This window comes from Coenobita brevimanus, chromosome 94 (genome assembly GCF_032717465.1).
Source record: "Coenobita brevimanus isolate Jiangsu-jjx chromosome 94, ASM3271746v2, whole genome shotgun sequence".
Taxonomy (NCBI): Eukaryota; Metazoa; Arthropoda; class Malacostraca; order Decapoda; family Coenobitidae; genus Coenobita; species Coenobita brevimanus.
The window spans coordinates 2085042-2103804 of record NC_137047.1 but is presented as its reverse complement, the minus strand read 5'-3'; the positions used below and the strand labels follow the sequence as shown (position 1 = coordinate 2103804).

The following is an 18763-nucleotide window of genomic DNA, read 5'->3' as shown; positions in this document are numbered from 1 at the left end:
CTCAGGCTGACAATTTTAATATAATGAATCTGGGTGATGTCCTTGTTGCTTTTAATTCCTGGTGGAGTGAGAATTTTATTCTACTTAGGAATGGAATTTGGTATTGAAGGGTTTATTAACGCTATATCCTACCCCTTCATTTTGACAAATGTGTCTGCAGCTGAATAAAATAGTTAGGGAATGGCAAGAATAAACAGACTGAAGGCAAGCCCAGACTCAGAGGATTAATGCTGTATACAACCTCCCATCAGAAAGATTATTCCTATGCTGTAGAAAATCATCAGGAGATTGCAAGGATAACACGTTCAAGATGTCCTTGGGCTGAAGGGGTTAAAGGCCGTGATGAAAGCCAATAGATGCACCACACTAAGGCTTGTATTCCTGTCTGTTAAGAAGGCTCCCTAGTGCCTCCTCCTTACCTTTTATTTCTGCACATGATAAATTAATAATCACCTGTAAGTTATTTACTATGCTGGCATTACAAGGCCACAAATAACACAGATGAGAATAGTAAGGTATATTATGGGCAGCAGAGAGCCTCCTTAGCTGTGAGAACACCACCCTAAGGACCCCATAATTAGGTGACCCTCTACTCTACATTCACCTCCCTCATCATCCATTAGGCTAGTCTTTCCTGGGCCGTCTCCGTCTTACTCCTGGGGAGCTCTTTGTGTCTTCACTCTCAGCAACTTCCTTTTTCTCCTTCTCCTCCTCCTCTTCTTCCTCAGCCTGGGAATCCTCCTTCCCTTCTCCGCCACTTCCTGCCGCTGCCTCCTCCTCCTCCTCACCTCCCTCTTCTTCTTCCTCCTCCTCCTCTCCTTCATTGTCACTTTTTTTGGCAGTCTCAGCTTTCCCCACATCTTCTTTGATGTTGTTCTCTGATACAGCTTCTGAGCTTTCCACTAAGTCTTCCTCCTGAAAATATCATGGTCAAGATATTTTGGTACAATGCCACACTTAACTGCTAATGTTTATCATTTTCTTTAAGAGCTTCAGTTTTACCTGTTTTTCATGTAACACAGGTCTAATGAGTTCACCAGATAGCATTCCTCCACCATCCAAGCTCATTACTACATACACACTTGACAGTATCATATCTGAGATGACAGATATCCAGTCACAAATATTCACTCTGACAGCAAATAACGGCATTTAACAGTACAACACCCACCTAAAACAATTTTGTACTTCCTATTTCAACATATCATTGAGTCTACAGTTGGATACTACTATCAAGAAAATAAATACACTTACATCATCATCAACTTTAAGACGGATTGGACTTGGACCAGGAGCCTTGGGAGGGAACACAAAGTCAATGATACAGACTAAAATCTGAAAAGGAAAGCATGACTTGGTTAAAACAACTCTTCAGTCACAAAGGAAACTGTTAGGCAAATTTAGCTTAACCCATATCTTTGCCTGTTAAGTAACTACAACCATCCATTCTGCTATTGCAATAGTGAGGTTCTGGAAACAATCACAATGATAATGCCCACAATCTCTATCCTCACATATGAATAAATTTTCAATACTACATTTTACTTACACTAACTACTTTCACATGACATGAAAAATGTGAATAAATTTCATTCTGTAAAAGAACTCACAATTTCAATACATTAGTTGCTGTAAACGTTGAGAGAGAGAGAGAGAGAGAGAGAGAGAGAGAGAGAGAGAGAGAGAGAGAGAGAGAGAGAGAGAGACCAGAAAAGAATATAAATAATTTGTGTTAAAAGATAAATGAAGTTCACTTTACCACCACACCCCCTCCTAGGACAAAGTACTTTACCTAAAAAAAAAGAAAAAGTAAAAGCTCCATGAAAACAGCAAATAAAAGTCCACTGCAAGACAAAAACTAATATGCAAAATGAAATGCAGCCTACTACACTGAATGACTTCACAGTGAAAACAGAATGTAGACAAAAAGCAAGCATGAACTGAGGCCTATTATACCAAACAAAGTGCAGTGACCAAATAAATCATTAAGGCATTTGTCTCCTGAGTGTAACAGGAATAGCAGATGGTAGGATACTTACTGACAGAGTTAGGGAAATAAAAGAGGAATCAATTGGAGAAGAACAGAGAGGTTTTCAGAAAGGGGAGACGCTGTGTAGATCAGGTATTCATCCTTAGGTTTTTATTGGAAACATTTCTAGAGAAAAGAAAGAAGTTGCATGAGGCTGTCATGGATTTGGAGAAAGCATATGACAGAGTGGATAGACAATGAATGCGGAAAATATTAAGAATAAATGGAGTAAAAGGGAAGTTGCTGAAGGCATTGAAGAGTACGTATGAGGGTGCTAAGGCTGCAGTGCGCTTGGAGAGAGAATTGAGTGAATTTTTCTACCTGAATGTTGAACTGAAACAGGGATGTGCCATGTCTCCATGGTTGTTCAATCTGTATGCAACTGGGGTTATAAAAGAGGTATAGGGTAAAGCAGTGGATGTTGGAGTGGCCTTAATGACAGACGGCAGCATTTGGAAATGTCCTGTACCATTGTTTGCAGATGATATTGTATTGTTAAGTGAAGACAAAGGAGAGCTGCAGGGCTTGGTGAATGAGTTTGGGAGAGTGTGTAAGAAACGGAATCTAAAGGTGAATGTAGGGAAGATTAAAGTTACTGTCTTCAAGAGAAATGAAGTCACTGAATGCAGAGTGAGGTTGGATGATGAGGATATGGAAAATGTGAGTGTACTTAAGTACTTGGGTAATGTGATGAGTAAAGATGGAAGCTTGGACAATGCAGTGCTTGAAAGGGTACAACAGGGTTGCTGGTTCCTTGAAAGCAGCAGTAAGAAATAGGAAGTGAGCATGGAAGTAAAAAAGTCGCTGCATGGTTGTACTGTGATACTAACTCTAATGAATGGAAGTGAAGCTTGGCCCTTGTTGGAAGGACGCAAGTCAAGAGTGAGAGCAATGGAAATGAGTTATATGAGAGGAGAATGTGGAGTTACATGGAGAGATAGACTGACAAATGAGGAAGTGATGTAGCACTGGTGAGCATGTGGATGTGACAGAAAGCATTAGGAGAAATAAAATGAGGTGGTTTGGCCATGTGGAGAGAATGGAGGGCAAGGGACTAATGAAGAGTGTATGAGTGAGGTGAAGGGGGGAGAGGGGAAGAGGGAGGAGGAGGCTGAGGAGGAGATGAAGGGATAGAGTGGAGAGGTATATGAGAGAGAGGGGTGTGAGCTGGGGAGAGGGCAGTGAAATGGCAGGGGACTGGATGACATGGATGCAATTTGTTTGTGGACTCTCCTTACAGGATTAAGGAGTCTAGCAATAGAAAGATAGACTAAATAAAGTGAAAACAAAGATTCAAGCAGATATGAAATGAGGGCGCTCACATTAAATATGCTGCACAGTGAAAACAAAAGGTACAGACAAAGCATGAATGAAATGTGGCCTATCATACCAAATAAAGTACAATGACTAAGTAAAGTGAAAACAAAAATTAAAGCATATATGAAATGTGGCCTCTCATACCAAATAACCTGCGGTGACTAAACAATGAACATTTCATTCACTCATCATCTAATCCAGTGTTGCCCCATGCAGAGTGTAGGAGCCCAGGGCTAGGCAAGTTGGTCCTGACGTATAAGATGAGAGTGACCAGCCTCACTCATCCCTGAGTAGCATTATGTGAGCAATAAACCCCAACCACCCCTTGGATATAACTCTACACAGGCTCAATCCGATTTGAGAGCCTTAGTTACCCACTAAACCACCAAGTGCCATAGTTTGGTTATATGCTTACCACCCAGCATAGTAAATGGTTTCCTGGTGTACAGGAAACCATCTGGCTTGTCATTCAGTGTACAGTCACCCACAGATAGAAAAAAGAGGAAAGAATGAAGGAATTACAATGGAAGAGGGAGTGTAGTCACCTGTAGGCAGAAAGAAGAGGAAAGAATGAAGGAAAGAAAGATGGAAGAGGAAGAAAGGAAAGAAGGAAGCAAGAGAGGAAAGGGCAGGCACCTGATAGCAGCACTACATCAAGTGAGTAGATGGTTAGCGCCTCCACCTACCACGGACAAAATATATATAATCCAAATTCCTGTCCAAGATGAGCAACAAACACTAAAGAGGTATACCAAAAACAAAATTAGGTGTCATTCAATAAACTGCAGTAACTGAAAAAATTGATATTATATCAACTGCAGTAACAATATAAACTGAACAAAATATGAACACAACCAAACTTACCAGTCCAAGAAGAGCACCAACCAAGATGGTGGCCAGAGCAAATACCAAGTAAGATCCCCAGGTTGGCAGTCCATAGTCCTCCACTAGTACAGAATGCACTGAACGCAGCACCATTGACAGCTGTGTGTAGAACGTAAACTCTCTCATAACTTGGACAACTCTAATATCACTGTATATTCTGGTTAAAGTTAAGTCAGTTAATTCAGGTAAGATTAACACTGCCACCATTCTCTTTCAAAATCATGATAATTGCAGTACAATTTGCTCTGTTTATACAGACTAATAAGTTCACATGAGCTGGCATTGGTCATCTAATGGTGCTTTCCATGTTGCTCAATTTCCAGCAGCCACTTTATACAGTCCCTTATCCCTGAGATCATACACTACGGCCTCATCCCAAGTCTTTCAGTTTGCCTCTTGCAACTCTATCCTCAGCATTCACACCCCTCACCCTCTACATCCAGCTGCTATCCCCACATGCCTAGACCATTTTCATTTACCCCTTTTCACAACATATTGAAGTCCCCTCCTCTCAACTCTTCATTTGTAGTCCTAATATCCCCCATGCCTGTCAATCAAGGATCCATTCTAAATCCATCTGATCATTCCCATCTCTGTCTAAGCCTACAAATATCCTACTCCTTTACTGGCCACATTTAACTACCATGCAGCATTACTCTCCTCACACACAGTGCTTTATTAACATGAACTTTATGTTTTACTTATCTCTGTGACTATCAGGGCTTGAATGTTAAGACAGTATTGTTGCCACTGACTCTCTCAAGACAAGCAACTTATCTTTAATGTTAAATTCACCAGAAGGAGTTGTAAGAGCCCAAGGGCATATACAGTACTGTACTGGGTATGTTAACTTTCTCATGACCAGGGCATCACTTCCATCACCATCATAACCCTAACTTCTTTTTTCCCCACCTAAGGATGCAGAAAACAAGCAAAACAACTAAAAATGGTATTAGAAAAAAAAAAAAAAAAATACATCTTTCATTATACTGCACAGTTAACTAAAATACCCATATTTCATGGTGGAAGTCTGAGAAAAGTAAAGTACCCTATACTGACAAGGCATCAATACCTTTGTTTTCCACTAAGTTACTCAGGTGGCCATCAAAGTTTCTAAAGGTTTAGTCACCTTAGCATATCCCAGGATACAACTAACTACATGCATTCGTGACTGCTTGCTTATATTCTAGTATAGTGAAGCCATGTGTGGAAGTTACTCCTCTCCCTCATCATTTCAAGATGTCTTAAGAGTCCAGCAATATTTAATCTCAATGACCATAATGTTCTCTAAACGTTGTGGGTGAGGGGTGGAGGGAAGTGTGTGTGTGCCGGTAAATTTTAATATTTTCGTCACGAGCAGCTCCATGCATTAAGAATAATTTGTTATTTATTAAAACTGACAGTGAGATGCACAGACAAGGCTACGTAGCATCAACAAAAGAAACTAGCTATGTAACACAAAACAGGCAGGTTGGCACTGCCCAAGTGCGTATCTGCATAAACACTCACTGGCACCACATGGGTGCAGGACACTGGAGGACCGTACTGAAGGGAAACTATATTAACGTAAATACTCTAACATTTCGTATTCATTACGTTTAAAGGCTGCCCTCAGTGGCCTCCGCTCAATGTCAAAAGGCCAGAACTGGGTCATAACTCGGGAATGGCTGGCCCAATCGGACTGAAAATTGTTTTATTCTGAAGTTTGAGAATTTTAACAGTACCTTCCTCTAACAAAAATTGCACTACGCTGCACCGTTTTTGTTGTGTTTCAGTAACAAACAAACCAACAAACATACAGAAACTGGATCACTATAATACCGATTTATGCTGCTGTCTCATTCTCATTCATCCCATTTAAATATAAAGATGTATACAATGCTCTTGAACTTGCATGGTAGTTCTATTTTGTGCTATATAAAGGGCCTACTGCATAAGTTATCAAAATTAACACTCCACCGACGAAAATGGGGGAGGGGGATGATAAACGCTCCTTGTACGATTCTCATGATTGTTACAAATCTATACTCATTAAACAGGTTAAAACTGCTTGACAATTATTCACGTACTTAGCTACTGTCTTTAGTAGTGCATTCCAACTGCTAAACAGAAAGACATTACACATACACACACAAATATATGTTACATATTTCCCAGTGATAAAAATTTTTTAATGGTACAGTGGAAACATGCATCTTTAACAAGTACTGTAAGGTGTCCGTGCTACTTCACTGCAGAGGTGGTAAATATACAAGAGCTTATCACTCACCCAATTGTACATCTGCTTAATTCTTACCTTTTCATTGGATACAGAAAAAGGAGAGAGCATTTTTAAAGGAGCCTTCAGTGATAATATGATTCACAACAAGACTATTAAACAGAAATAAGGGCTAAGTGATTAGAGAAATAAGGAATATCCATAATTCATACCTCAACCGTGAATGGAAAGCTCCAAACACACTGAAACACTTAACTCCTTGAACCCGATTTCAGTAATTTACTCTTGCTACCACCAGACTACTGGCTTAAACCTACAAAGGATCTTTCCCACTGAAAGGGTACAAGAAAGTTCCACCCAACCTCTCCTGTTGAAAAAAATATTAGTTACATAAGTCTTTGCTAGCAGGAATAAATTATAAACATCACCTAGTGAAAATGTTCAGTACAGTATATGTACATATCTTGCTTGTGGACAACATCCTTTTAAAGCAGGCTAATCTAAAACATGAAAGTAAATTATACAATACTGACCTGCGTCAAACAAAATCTTAAAACACCGACACTGGCTACAACCTTACAAGTGAACAATGTTCTACAAATTTATAATGCAAATACTGTAGCAGCTTTGAGCTGCAGCATTTATTGTTTAATCCTGTGTGAATACTGACACTAATCTGAACTAACAGCTGGAGAATACTATAAACCTAAATATTGTACGGGGATCCAAAAATAATAATAGCTTTACTTGGTCTCATTTTAATATCCTGTACTGTATAACCTTAGCATGTCCTTAATGCCACTTGAATCACAATTACGAAAGTTGTACGCATTTCACTGATGTACCAGTACCATACTTTACACATCAGTTATAACTTGAAGTACCCCTATTAAAGAAAAAAAAAAAAAAAAAAAGTCCCATACACTTTTAACCTTTGCAAGGTGTAGAGGCCTAGTCCAGATAATTAATGGACAAGTGCCCAGCCTATGATCATGGCAGTACTTTGAAGGAACCCAATATTAATTTCACAGTACCTTGAAGAACTGAGCCACTATGGACATCTGCAGAGAGCCAGGAGACTTCCATGCTGGCACAACCTCCACCTCCTCCCAGCGCTTCTCCTCCACAAAGCTCATGAACTCATCCTTGTCTCGTGATCCTCTATACTGCCGGAACACTCCATCTTTCACACTAACGCAAAATAATACATAAAAGGATTAACACTCACAGCTGGATTTTTTTTATTTATTGATTTATTTTTTTTGATAACATACAACATTTCTGGCTGAAGCTGGGCGGAAACATTTACCGCACATTTTTAAAGACCCCTCCCATCTGCTCGAATATTTCACGGTTCTATGATATAAAATGATGGCAGTAATTAAATAAAAAAATCACCATACTGAAAGGTCTTATCCTGGCTGAACTAGAATAATTCATAATAATCCAACCTGCACTTCTCTCACAGCAAATCATGAGGTACTGTATTTTTAAAAAATTCTATCTATCTATCTATTGCCAGATGCCTCAATCCCTTATTGGGTGGCCACAAACAAATCACCTCCACGTCACCCTGTCCCTCACCATTTCACTGCCCTGTTCCCATCTCACACCTCCCTCTCTCATATACCTCTCCACCCCATCCCACTACCTCATCCTAGGCCTCCCCCTCCCTCCCTCCACCTCGCTCACACACTCTCTTCGTTAGTCTTTCACCCTTCATCCTCTCCACATGGCCAAACCACCTCAGTGTATTCCTCCTAACGCTTCCTATCACATCCACATCCACACCACAACGCTCCTGTATATCCTCATTTGTCAGCCTGTCTCTCCATGTGACTCCACAGGCTCCTCTTACAAAACTCATTTCCACTGCTCTCACTCTTGACTTGTGTCCTTCCAACAACGTCCAAGCTTCACTTCCACACGTTAGAGTTGGTATCACAATACTGTCATGTAGTAACTTTTTCACTTCCATGCTCACTTCCCTGTTTCTTAGCACTGCTTTCAAGGAACCAGCAACCTTTCTTCCCTGCTGTACCCTTTCAAGCACTTCACCCTCCAAACCTCCATCCCTACTCATCACACAACCCAAGTAATGTACTTAAACGTACTCACATTTTCCAATTCCTCACCATCCAACCTCACTGTACATTCACTGACTTCACCTCTCTCAAAGACCATCACTTTACTCTTCCCTACATTCACCTTTAGACTGTTTCTTACACACTCTCCCAAACTCATCCACCAAGCCTTGCAGCTTCCCTTCGTCGTCACACAAGAACACAGTATCATCTGCAACAGTACAGGGAGTTTCCAAACACTATCCTCTCTCACCAGGGCCACTCCAACATCCACTACCTTACCTTGTACCTCTTTTATTACCCCAGCCATGTACAGATTGAACAACCATAGAGACATGTCACATCCCTGTTTCAACCCAACCTTCAAAGAGAAAAATTCACTCAGTTCACCATCCACACGCACTGTAGCCTTAGCACCATCGTACATACTCTTCACAGCATTCAACAACTTCCCATCTACTCCATATATTCTTATTGCTTTCCACAATCCTTGGCTATCTACCCTGTCATATGCTTTCTCCAACTCCATGAATGCCGCATACTTCTTTCTCTTCTCTAGAAACTTTTCCACTAAAGATCTAAGAATGAATATCTGATCTACACAACCTCTTCCCTTCCTAAAGCCTCCCTGTTCTTCTCCAACTAATTCCTCTGTTCTTTCTCTAACTCTGTCAATAAGTATCCTACCATACACTTTTCCTATTATACTAAGAAGACAAATGCCCCTATGATTACCACACACTTCTTTTTCCCCTTTTCCTTTGTAAAGGGAACATTTATACCTGACTTCCAATCCTCTGGGACTCTACCTTCCTCCCAGGCCAATTTGCACATCTTCCACATCCATTCTACTACTATCTATCCCCCATGCTTCAGCATTTCACCACACACTCCATCAATTCCTGGGGCTTTCCCCGATTTAACTTTCTTCATTGCTTCCACAACTTCTATCCTACTGATTTCTTCCTGTCTTTTCACCTCCCTTCTCCCAGCCATTCCCCAGCCATTTATACTCGCATTACTTTCATCCTCTATGTTCAACAATTCCTTAAAGTGTTCTCTCTATCTGCTCACTTTTTCTTCCTTCTCCACTAGTAACCTACCATTTTTATCTTTCACTCCCCTGCTAACTTCACTTCTGCCCTGTCTTACTCTCTTCACCTCTTTCCAGAACATTTACTTACAGTCCCTCCACTTTACACTCAATTTCCTTCCGAATTCCTCATCCACTCTCTTCTTACTCTCTCTTACTAATCTTTTCACCTCTCTCTTTCTACATATAACTCTCTCTTCCGCCTCTCAACTTCTTCCACACCCCTATTTCTCATCCATTCATTGTTATGCTTTCTTCTTTTGTGCCACAGCCTGTCTCACCTCTTCATTCCACCACGCTGTTCCTTGCACCCCTCTCCGTCTTCTCTTCATCCCACACACCACATCACATGCTGCACATATTTCTTCTGTGAATATCCTGCACACACCTTCCACATCCCCCATCTGCTCCAATTCATATTTGCCCAATTGTTCCTCCACTTCTCTCTTATATTCTGCCTTTTTCTCATCCTCTTGTAACCTTTCCACTCTCCTTGTAAATACTCCTTCTTCCCGTCCTTCCCCTCTTCTATTTCTCCATCTTATTTGGATCTTGATTCTGGCCATCACCAAGTAGTGGTCAGAAAATCCACTCCCCAAACCTCTATAAGCTCTTGCACCCATTACGCATCTTTGCATCCTTTCATCCACCATACATTATCAATCATTGCCTTCCTTTCATTCAGTTCACCACCCACCCTTCTCATCACTCGCCAAGAAAAAAACTTACTGGTATATTGTGGGCAAAGCGGTGACCATGAATCGCCCGGAGAGTCCTGGGGAAGAAGTGACATCAACAGCCCCCACGGAGATACCCAAGTCATCACTCCAGCTGGCAAAGTCCTCCCAGATTGGCTTGAGGGCCTTGCATGCTGGGCACCATGGAGCAAAGCTGAAGAGAAAAAGGGTGTAATACAGTTAGTGTGTTATGCATGTTTATTTCAGTACTGTGAACTGTTCAAACACAAGAATTATATCTGCTAAACAAATTTTAATGTACAATTCTGTAAACACACCTTTCAGTGCGGATATCATTTTCCCATTAGTGCATTACATTGCCATGTTAGCAATGCAATGCATATGCAGTCACATGAATCACACACCTTTAAAAAAACTGAATTCATAATATGCAATTTTCAATATGAATGCCGCAAAATTCTTCCTTTAGTACAATGCAGTACCGTATCATGATCACATTTATTCAGTCATATGGTAACAAATTACCCACCACACGAAGTTCAGTTCATATACTACAGCAACCTTTCAGTTTTACAAAATGACATGCGCAAAAATCTTATAACCTATCAACTAAATATTTTGCTTGTACAGCTACATAGCAGTACATCCCTGGAAATAATCAAACAATAAAAACATGAAGAAAAATCAAAACTAATGATTATCATTCAGTTTACTGGTATTCCAGCCCTTTAGTTTAAAATACTAAACCAACTACTGTACTTTCAGCTTCGCATTCTTTTTTCAATACAGATGTTGTTTTCTGGCAGTACCAGTGCAGTTTTCCTACTTTATTTCCAGTTTATTTTTGTCTGACTCTCTTACACTGTGATGGAGGGCCCTAAATCCTGACCATGAACTTGCTAGCAACCAAGATGAAATATGCATTCCAGTAAATTTGGTAAGGTTATGCTTTGGCTCGGTCAAAGGCAGATTGAATATGAGTGGGCATCAGTTAAGTCTCCACCATTACCCATATGAAAGCTGGGCTTATGCAAGCATTTACAAAACAGAAAAAAAAAGTCAATAGTCTAAACGGGAAAAATTGTCTAAAAATATAGGAAAAACTGAAAAAAACAATCTAAATGTAAATTGGTACTGTACAATGATGACATATCAGTTCCTTTGTTACCAGTATTGCATTAAAAAACAGACACCTTACCTTTATATATACAGTATAGGTAGATATTATTTAATGGTAATCCTCATGAAAGGTAATCCTTATGGAGACAGATTACTATTTTGCAGTTTTCTTCATTACTTTAGCTCTTCATGGGATTCTTTAAGTATATGCTGACACCATTTTCAAGTTTCAATATTTCTTATTTCCTTTAAAAGTAGTGAAAAACGTTTAAAAAAAGCAGCGTTCGTTTACAGACGCCATCTTATGGAGAATGAAGACAGGCGGATGCCATCATAGAACACCACTTTTTAACTAAATTACCTTATCAGTGCCTGTTTATCCAATGGTAAGAAATTTTTGTAACTTGACCCAATCTTATTTATCTTAGTCTAACCAATTTTATGCTAACCTAACCAATTTTCTGCTAACATAACCAAACTTCCCCTCACCCATGTAATCATAAAGTATTTTCCTTGTGTAATGGTGGATCTTCTTCATACTCAAAAATGAACTTCTGTACACCTTTGCAAACTCACTGAATCAATTCAAAGGTTGGTAAATTTTTGAAAATAATTTTTTAGATGTGGTCCTGTGTCTCCTTATGGGATATCGATTTAATTAATAAAAAGGAAAGATTACCATCATTAACATTTAGACGTGGAATGTAAGGGGAGCGAATGATGAGGTGAAAGAGAGAGATTGTCCAGGTGCTTGAAGGTGCGAAAGTGGATGTATGTGGAATAACTGAAACAAAATGGAGAGGAGAAAGTGTGAGAGAATGGGAGTATGGATGGGGTATATGTGCAGGAGTAGGTGAGAATGAGAGGGCAAAGGAAGGAGTATGTATAGTTGTGAGTAAAAGATGGAAGAAGAGCATAAGACAGTATGGATCAGTTGGGTCAAGGATTGTGTGGGTAAAGTTGAAAGTTGGAATACAAATGTGGGCGATTGTGTGTGTGTATGCGCCAACGCAAGATTGTGCTAGAAGAGTGAGAGAAGAGTTCTGGACAAATGTAGAAGTGTGCATGGAAAAGTTTGGAAGGAATGAGAGAGTGTTTTTGATCGGTGATATGAATGGTAAAGTTGGGAATGTGAAGGTGGATGGAATAGTTGGTGAGTGAGGTGTGCCTGCTGAGATAGGTGAGAATGGGAGTGTGTTAGTGGACATTTGTGCTGGGAGGGGGCTGGTGATAGCCAATACCCTCTTCAGGCATAAAATGATCCACAGGTATACATGGCGAGTGATGAGAAGGGTGGGTGGTCAACTGAATGAAAGGAAGGCAATGATTGATTATGAGTGTGTGAATGAAAGGATGCGAAGATGTGTAATGGATGCAAGAGTTTATAGAGGTTGGGGAAGTGGACTTTCTGACCACTACTTGGTGGTGGCCAGAATTAGAATTCAAATAAGATGGAGGAATAGAAGAAGGGAAAGACAAGAGGAAGGAGTAGTTGCAAGGAGAGTGGAAAGGTTACAAGAGGATGAGAAAAAGGCAGAGTATAAGAGAGAAATGGAGGAACGATCGGGCAAATATGAATTGGAGCAGATGGGGGATGTGCAAGGTGTGTGCAGGATATTCACAGAAGAAATATGTGCAGCATGTGATGTGGTGTGTGGGATGAAGAGAAGACGGAGGGGGGTGCAAGGAACAGCGTGGTGGACTGAAGAGGTGAGACAGGCTGTGGCACAAAAGAAGTAAGCATAACAATGAAAGGATGAGAAATAGGGGCGTGGAAGAAGTTGAGAGGCGGAAGAAAGAGTTATATGTAGAAAGAAAGAGAGAGGTGAAAAGATTAGTAAGAGAGAGTAAGAAGAGAGTGGATGAGGAATTTGGAAGAAATTTGAGTGTAAAGTGGAGGGACTGTAAGAAAAATGTTCTAGAAAGAGGTGAAAAGAGTAAGACAGGGTGGAAGTGAAGTTAGCAGGGGAGTGAAAGATAAAAATGGTAGATTACTAGTGGAGAAGGGAGAAAAAGTGAGCAGATGGAGAGAACACTCTAAGGAATTGTTTAACATAAAGGATGGAAGTAATGCAAGTATAAGAGGCTGGGGAATGGCTGGGAGAAGGAGGGAGGTGAGAAGAGAGGAAGAAATCAGTAGGATAGAAGTTGTGGAAGCAATGAAGAAAGTTAAATCGGGGAAAGCCCCAGGAATTGATGGAGTGTGTGGTGAAATGCTGAAGCATGGGGGATAGATAGTAGTAGTATGGATGTGGAAGATGTGCAGATTGGCCTGGGAGGAAGGTAGAGTCCCAGAGGATTGGAAGTCAGGTATAATTATTCCCTTGTACAAAGGAAAAGGGGAAAAAGAAGTGTGTGGTAATCATAGGGGCATTTGTCTTCTTAGTATAATAGGAAATGTGTATGGTAGGATACTTATTGACAGAGTTAGAGAAAGAACAGAAAAATTAGTTGGAGAAGAACAGGGAGGCTTTAGGAAGGGAAGAGGTTGTGTAGATCAGATATTCATTCTTAGATCTTTAGTGGAAAAGTTTCTAGAGAAGGGAAAGAAGTTGTATGCGGCTTTCATAGATTTGGAGAAAGCATATGACAGGGTGGATAAACAAGGATTGTGGAAAGTGTTAAGAATATATGGAGTAGATGGGAAGTTGCTGAATGCTGTGAAGAGTATGAACGATGGTGTGAAGGCTGCAGTGCGTGTGGATGGTGAACTAAGTGAATTTTTCTCCTTGAAAGTTGGGTTGAAACAGGGATGTGTCATGTCTCCATGGTTGTTCAATCTGTACATGAATAGGGTAATAAAAGAGGTACAAGGTAGGGTAGTGGATGTTGGAGTGGCCCTGGTGAGAGAGGATTGTGTTTCGAAACTCCCTGTACTGTTGTTTGCAGATGATACTGTGTTGTTGAGTGAAGATGAAGGGGAGCTGCAAGGCTTGGTGGATGAGTTTGGGAGAGTGTGTAAGAAACGGAATCTAAAGGTGAACGTAGGGAAGAGTAAAGTGATGGTCTTTGAGAGAGGTGAAGTCAGTGAATGTACAACGAGGTTGGATGGTGAGGAATTAGAAAATGTAAGTAAGTTTAAGTACTTGGGTAGTGTGATGGAGGTTTGGAGGGTGAAGTGCTTGAAAGGGTACAGCAGGGAAAAAAGGTTGCTGGTTCTTTGAAAGCAGTGATAAGAAACAGGGAAGTGAGCATGGAAGTGAAAAAGTTACTACATGACAGTATTGTGATACCAACTCTTAACGTATGGAAGTGAAGCTTGGATGTTGTTGGAAGGACACAAGTCAAGAGTGAGAGCAGTAGAAATGAGTTATTTAAGAGGAGCCTGTGGAGTCACATGGAGGGACAGGCTGACAAATGAGGATATAAAGGAGCGTTGTGGGGTGGATGTGGATGTGACAGGAAGCGTTATGAGGAACACACTGAGGTGGTTTGGCCATGTGGAGAGGATGGAGGGCGAAAGACTGACGAAGAGAGTGTATGTGAGTGAGGTGGAGGGGGGAAGAGGGAGGGGGAGGCAGAGGATGAGATGGAGGGATGGGGTGGAGAGGTATATGAGAGAGGGATGTGGGAGTTGGGAGCAGGGTAGTGAAATGGCGGGGGACAGGGCGACTTGGAGGCGATTTGTTTGTGGCCACCCCAAACGGGATTGAGGCGTCTGGCAATAGATAGAGATAGAACATTTGGACGAATGGTCACTCAAGCTGAAAAAAATTTCTATATATATAATCCCGGGGTACAACTGCAGACGGCAGTATAATACACTCCAATATGATAAATGACATGAATTGGAACAGTGACTTTACAAACCAAATAATGAGCTTCGGATCCCAACAGACGTTACTATGTACTTTGAAGTTACATAATTGCCTAACTAAAAACTGCAATGATATTCCTGACATCAGTTGTACAAAGAATGAAACTTAAGATTTATGCCTTCAAAATCTGAGACAATCATGAAATGGCATGTCACTCCTAAACTGAGTAAAATTGTCTTACACACACACACACACAAAGTAAATGTGCACTTTACTTAAGCAGCAGAAAGACCTTACCAGTTCAGTTCATATCCCTCCAGTTTGTTTTCTGTATTTATCTTACCATTTTCAGTGTGGTAAATTACCTTTCCCTGCTGAGAAATTTCTCACTGTATGTCATGTTCCTTAAGCCATATCTACAACTGTTTTGTTTCTGGCATAATGGAAGAAACTCACTCATTCTACTCAAAAGAAGATTTTGTTTCCCAATTTCCCAAATGGAGCATTGTTTAGGTTAGATTAAATTATTAGGTACAGTTAAACAGGTTAGGACAGTCCCTTACTCCATTATGCTGACGAATCAAACGAGGTGACAGTGGACCATAGCTAAAAACAATGGGGAAAACAGATTTAGCAAGAAACATTTATTTACCATTGAAAAAATAATCCGAAAAAACATAACAGACTATCAGGAAGAACTGATTTGGTAAGGTGCTTCTGCTGCTAAAAGTACCATAAAGCATTTGTTTCCTCCCAAAAAATTACAGTACATCATCATCACCTAATGCTTTTAAACCCTTACACAATGCCAGAGCACTCCCAAGCCAAATAAAGGGTAAATTTTCAGAAATACAACCAACTAACTGACACTGAAATTAATAAGGTCACTGTTGAATTTATGCAATTCTAAGCACTTTCTCTTATAAAAGCATTCATCGCAAATGCTTTTCTTCATACATATGGAAAGGAGATGGGGAGGGATAGTCTCTAGCCTCTATCTCCATCTTTCATTGCATCTACCTTGACATAATTTAATTTAGTGTGGACGAAGATCCTATAAAGGACAGGGTTACGAGCTGAACAACCCCCTTTCCCACTACTTGTATACTTAGGCAGGTACTACAAAGTGCATTTGCAACGGATGCATATAGAAGAAAAACTGATTAAATTTGCATGAAATGACAAACATATTAATTTCAATCTCCATTAGTTGGGTGTGATTCTGAAATAATACTGAATAAAGTTGTCTGGGAGTAACAGAACATTTATAGTAAGAGGTGTGATTGATAATTGGGAACAAATTGCTGTAACTTTCCCTTTGCCACATAGTACCACTGTTACTTTCCTACTGCCACATGGCACCACCAGGTCAATACCAATATATGTATCAAACTGTGGTGGGCTCATATGATTTGTTTAACCCGCCACACAACCATTGGGAATTTTCTACTACTCGTTAAACCTGATTTTCCTGTCCATTTCTACCTCCTGTACAGTGACACGGGGAACAAGGGGTATGAATAAAAAACACATGCATCGTACATCATTTCTATATACAAAAATGCAACTGAAATGCTGCTAAGAAGGCGTATGGCAAAGGAAGAGTGGCGGGGTGTGCACAAAGCTGCTATCAGGGGTGAACATAGCAAGGTTGGTGACACTACAATAACCGGAAGCTGCCCTCCTCTTATACTCACAACTCTACCATCCATTCTCCTTCGAGCATCTGATGCCAGTTGTCTTCATTTAGGTCTATCACACTCGATTTGGCCGCTAATTGACTAACAAAGAGAAAAAGTACTAGGAAGAAGAGGAGCGTGTATCTCCGCCTGTCAGCCGCCATGATGCCTGTGACGTAGTGGCCAAACAGTACGTTCTCACTCCTGGTTGGTCCCCCTTCCCGCCACATTACGAAACCGCGCTGGAACAGATAATGACAGATTAGTAAAACAGAGTGGAAAAGATTACTGTGATGTTAAGATGACAGAGATATGCACACAGTACTTTCATATTCCACCAGGTTGAGAAACCATCATTTGAAAATCACGTATCTTGAATTATCTTTTATTAGCCTCATCACCATTGCTGACGTAAGCAGTATTCTTACATATTCTGGCACTATGCTAGTAGGCTATGTTCACCGAAAAAGTAGAGACAAGAGTCCTCTGATAATAACACCCAGAGAAATATTTTACTACCCTATGTTGCATAATTAATGGCATACATTATCTAAACTACCTATTTACGTCGCCTTGCATAAACGCTTCCCTAACTACTGATTCCTTACATTTTCAGTATTAAAATGAAAACCTCTCAGTGACTTCTTCACATACAGCTGACGTGGTGGCTGGCTCTCCACACATCATCACTGATATCTCATTCAGGTACAAAGACATCTATTTACACACACACACACACACACACACACACACACACACACACACACACACACGCACACATGCTTTTATATACGTGGAATGAGGCTCTTTTTCTTGAGAGGTTGGAATTCAGTGGGAAATTTCTGTGGTGTATCCTACTTACCATGGCCTCTACCTGGGCTACATTTTCACTTTCTGGCCGGAATTCGAAACCCAATTACATCATGGCTGTAATGTACCTGGCACGGGAGGCTGCGCAACACCCCTTCCCTTGCGATTTATTTTGCACATTAGCCTACTCCTCAGTATTTTCTTGGCCCGCATTCTATAAAGATCCCCGAGCACCTTTTCCTCAGCTATTCATTTTTGGATCTGGAAGGGTAAACATTCTTTCGTACCTTGCTTATGCAGAGTATGGCAATATCAGAATAGCTTAAGAGACACAGAGGAGTATAGTAACGTATAATAAGCAAGATCAATCGCTTGGGAAAAGATGTTACGGAACTTCCTTACCTAGCGAGAATACGGAACCTTGTATGTTACTGCCGCAAGCTATGTCGATCTTACAACGATAAAAACACTATACGAGATAACGATAGGGTTTAATATGGAAACTAAATCGCTAAGAAAAATGCGTTAAGAAGCTTTTTGTGCCACTTAACATTAAAAAGCAACCCACGATGCTATCAACCAGACCACAAGGGTGCATAAGACTCCCATAATTCTACCTACGTGAGCCGAATTTCCATTTTTTTTTTTCACCAATATTAGTTTATTTATTTATGTATTTATTGATTTCATGGTGAGATCGTTTTGGTTAATGGAGAAGCGTTGGGAGCTTTACCTACTACAAGCAGGTCACTAACTCCACTATCATGTGCGTGTGTGTGTGTGTGTGTGTGTGTGTGTGTGTGTGTGTGTGTGTGTGTGTGTGTGTGTGTGTGTGTGTGTGTGTTATACGTACACTTTCGTGCAACTACTTAGGAGAGTTCCGGTAATGGAGGAAATTATAAAAGTTGCACCTAGCCCCTTAAATTATAAAAAATAAAAATAAAAAAAAGTATTCTCAGATGTTTAAACAGTCAGGAAAGAGCAAAAATGAAATCTAAACGTCCTCGGGCTGATGAGTAATTGATTTTTACAGATTCACGGCACATGGGAAGGAGCCTCAAGAAAGATGATTA

General features: G+C 40.4%; 1 protein-coding gene across 2 annotated transcripts; it reads right to left on the bottom strand.

Annotated features, from left to right (window-relative positions):
* Window positions 1-117: 117 nt before the first annotated feature.
* Window positions 118-17070, bottom strand: LOC145412780 (thioredoxin-related transmembrane protein 1). Of its 2 annotated transcripts, XM_080282558.1 has the most exons (7): window positions 16899-17046; window positions 10356-10517; window positions 7484-7640; window positions 6501-6527; window positions 4211-4330; window positions 1255-1335; window positions 118-915 (listed from the first exon to the last, which is right to left on the bottom strand). In XM_080282558.1, exons 1-7 carry the CDS (start codon window positions 17042-17044, stop codon window positions 625-627), a joined length of 984 nt encoding a protein of 327 aa, XP_080138684.1. In that variant the 5' UTR covers window positions 17045-17046; the 3' UTR covers window positions 118-624. The 2 variants fall into 2 exon arrangements, with proteins under 2 accessions (XP_080138684.1, XP_080138685.1); XM_080282559.1 differs by lacking the exon at window positions 6501-6527 and having other exon boundaries at window positions 16899-17070.
* Window positions 17071-18763: the final 1693 nt, after the last annotated feature.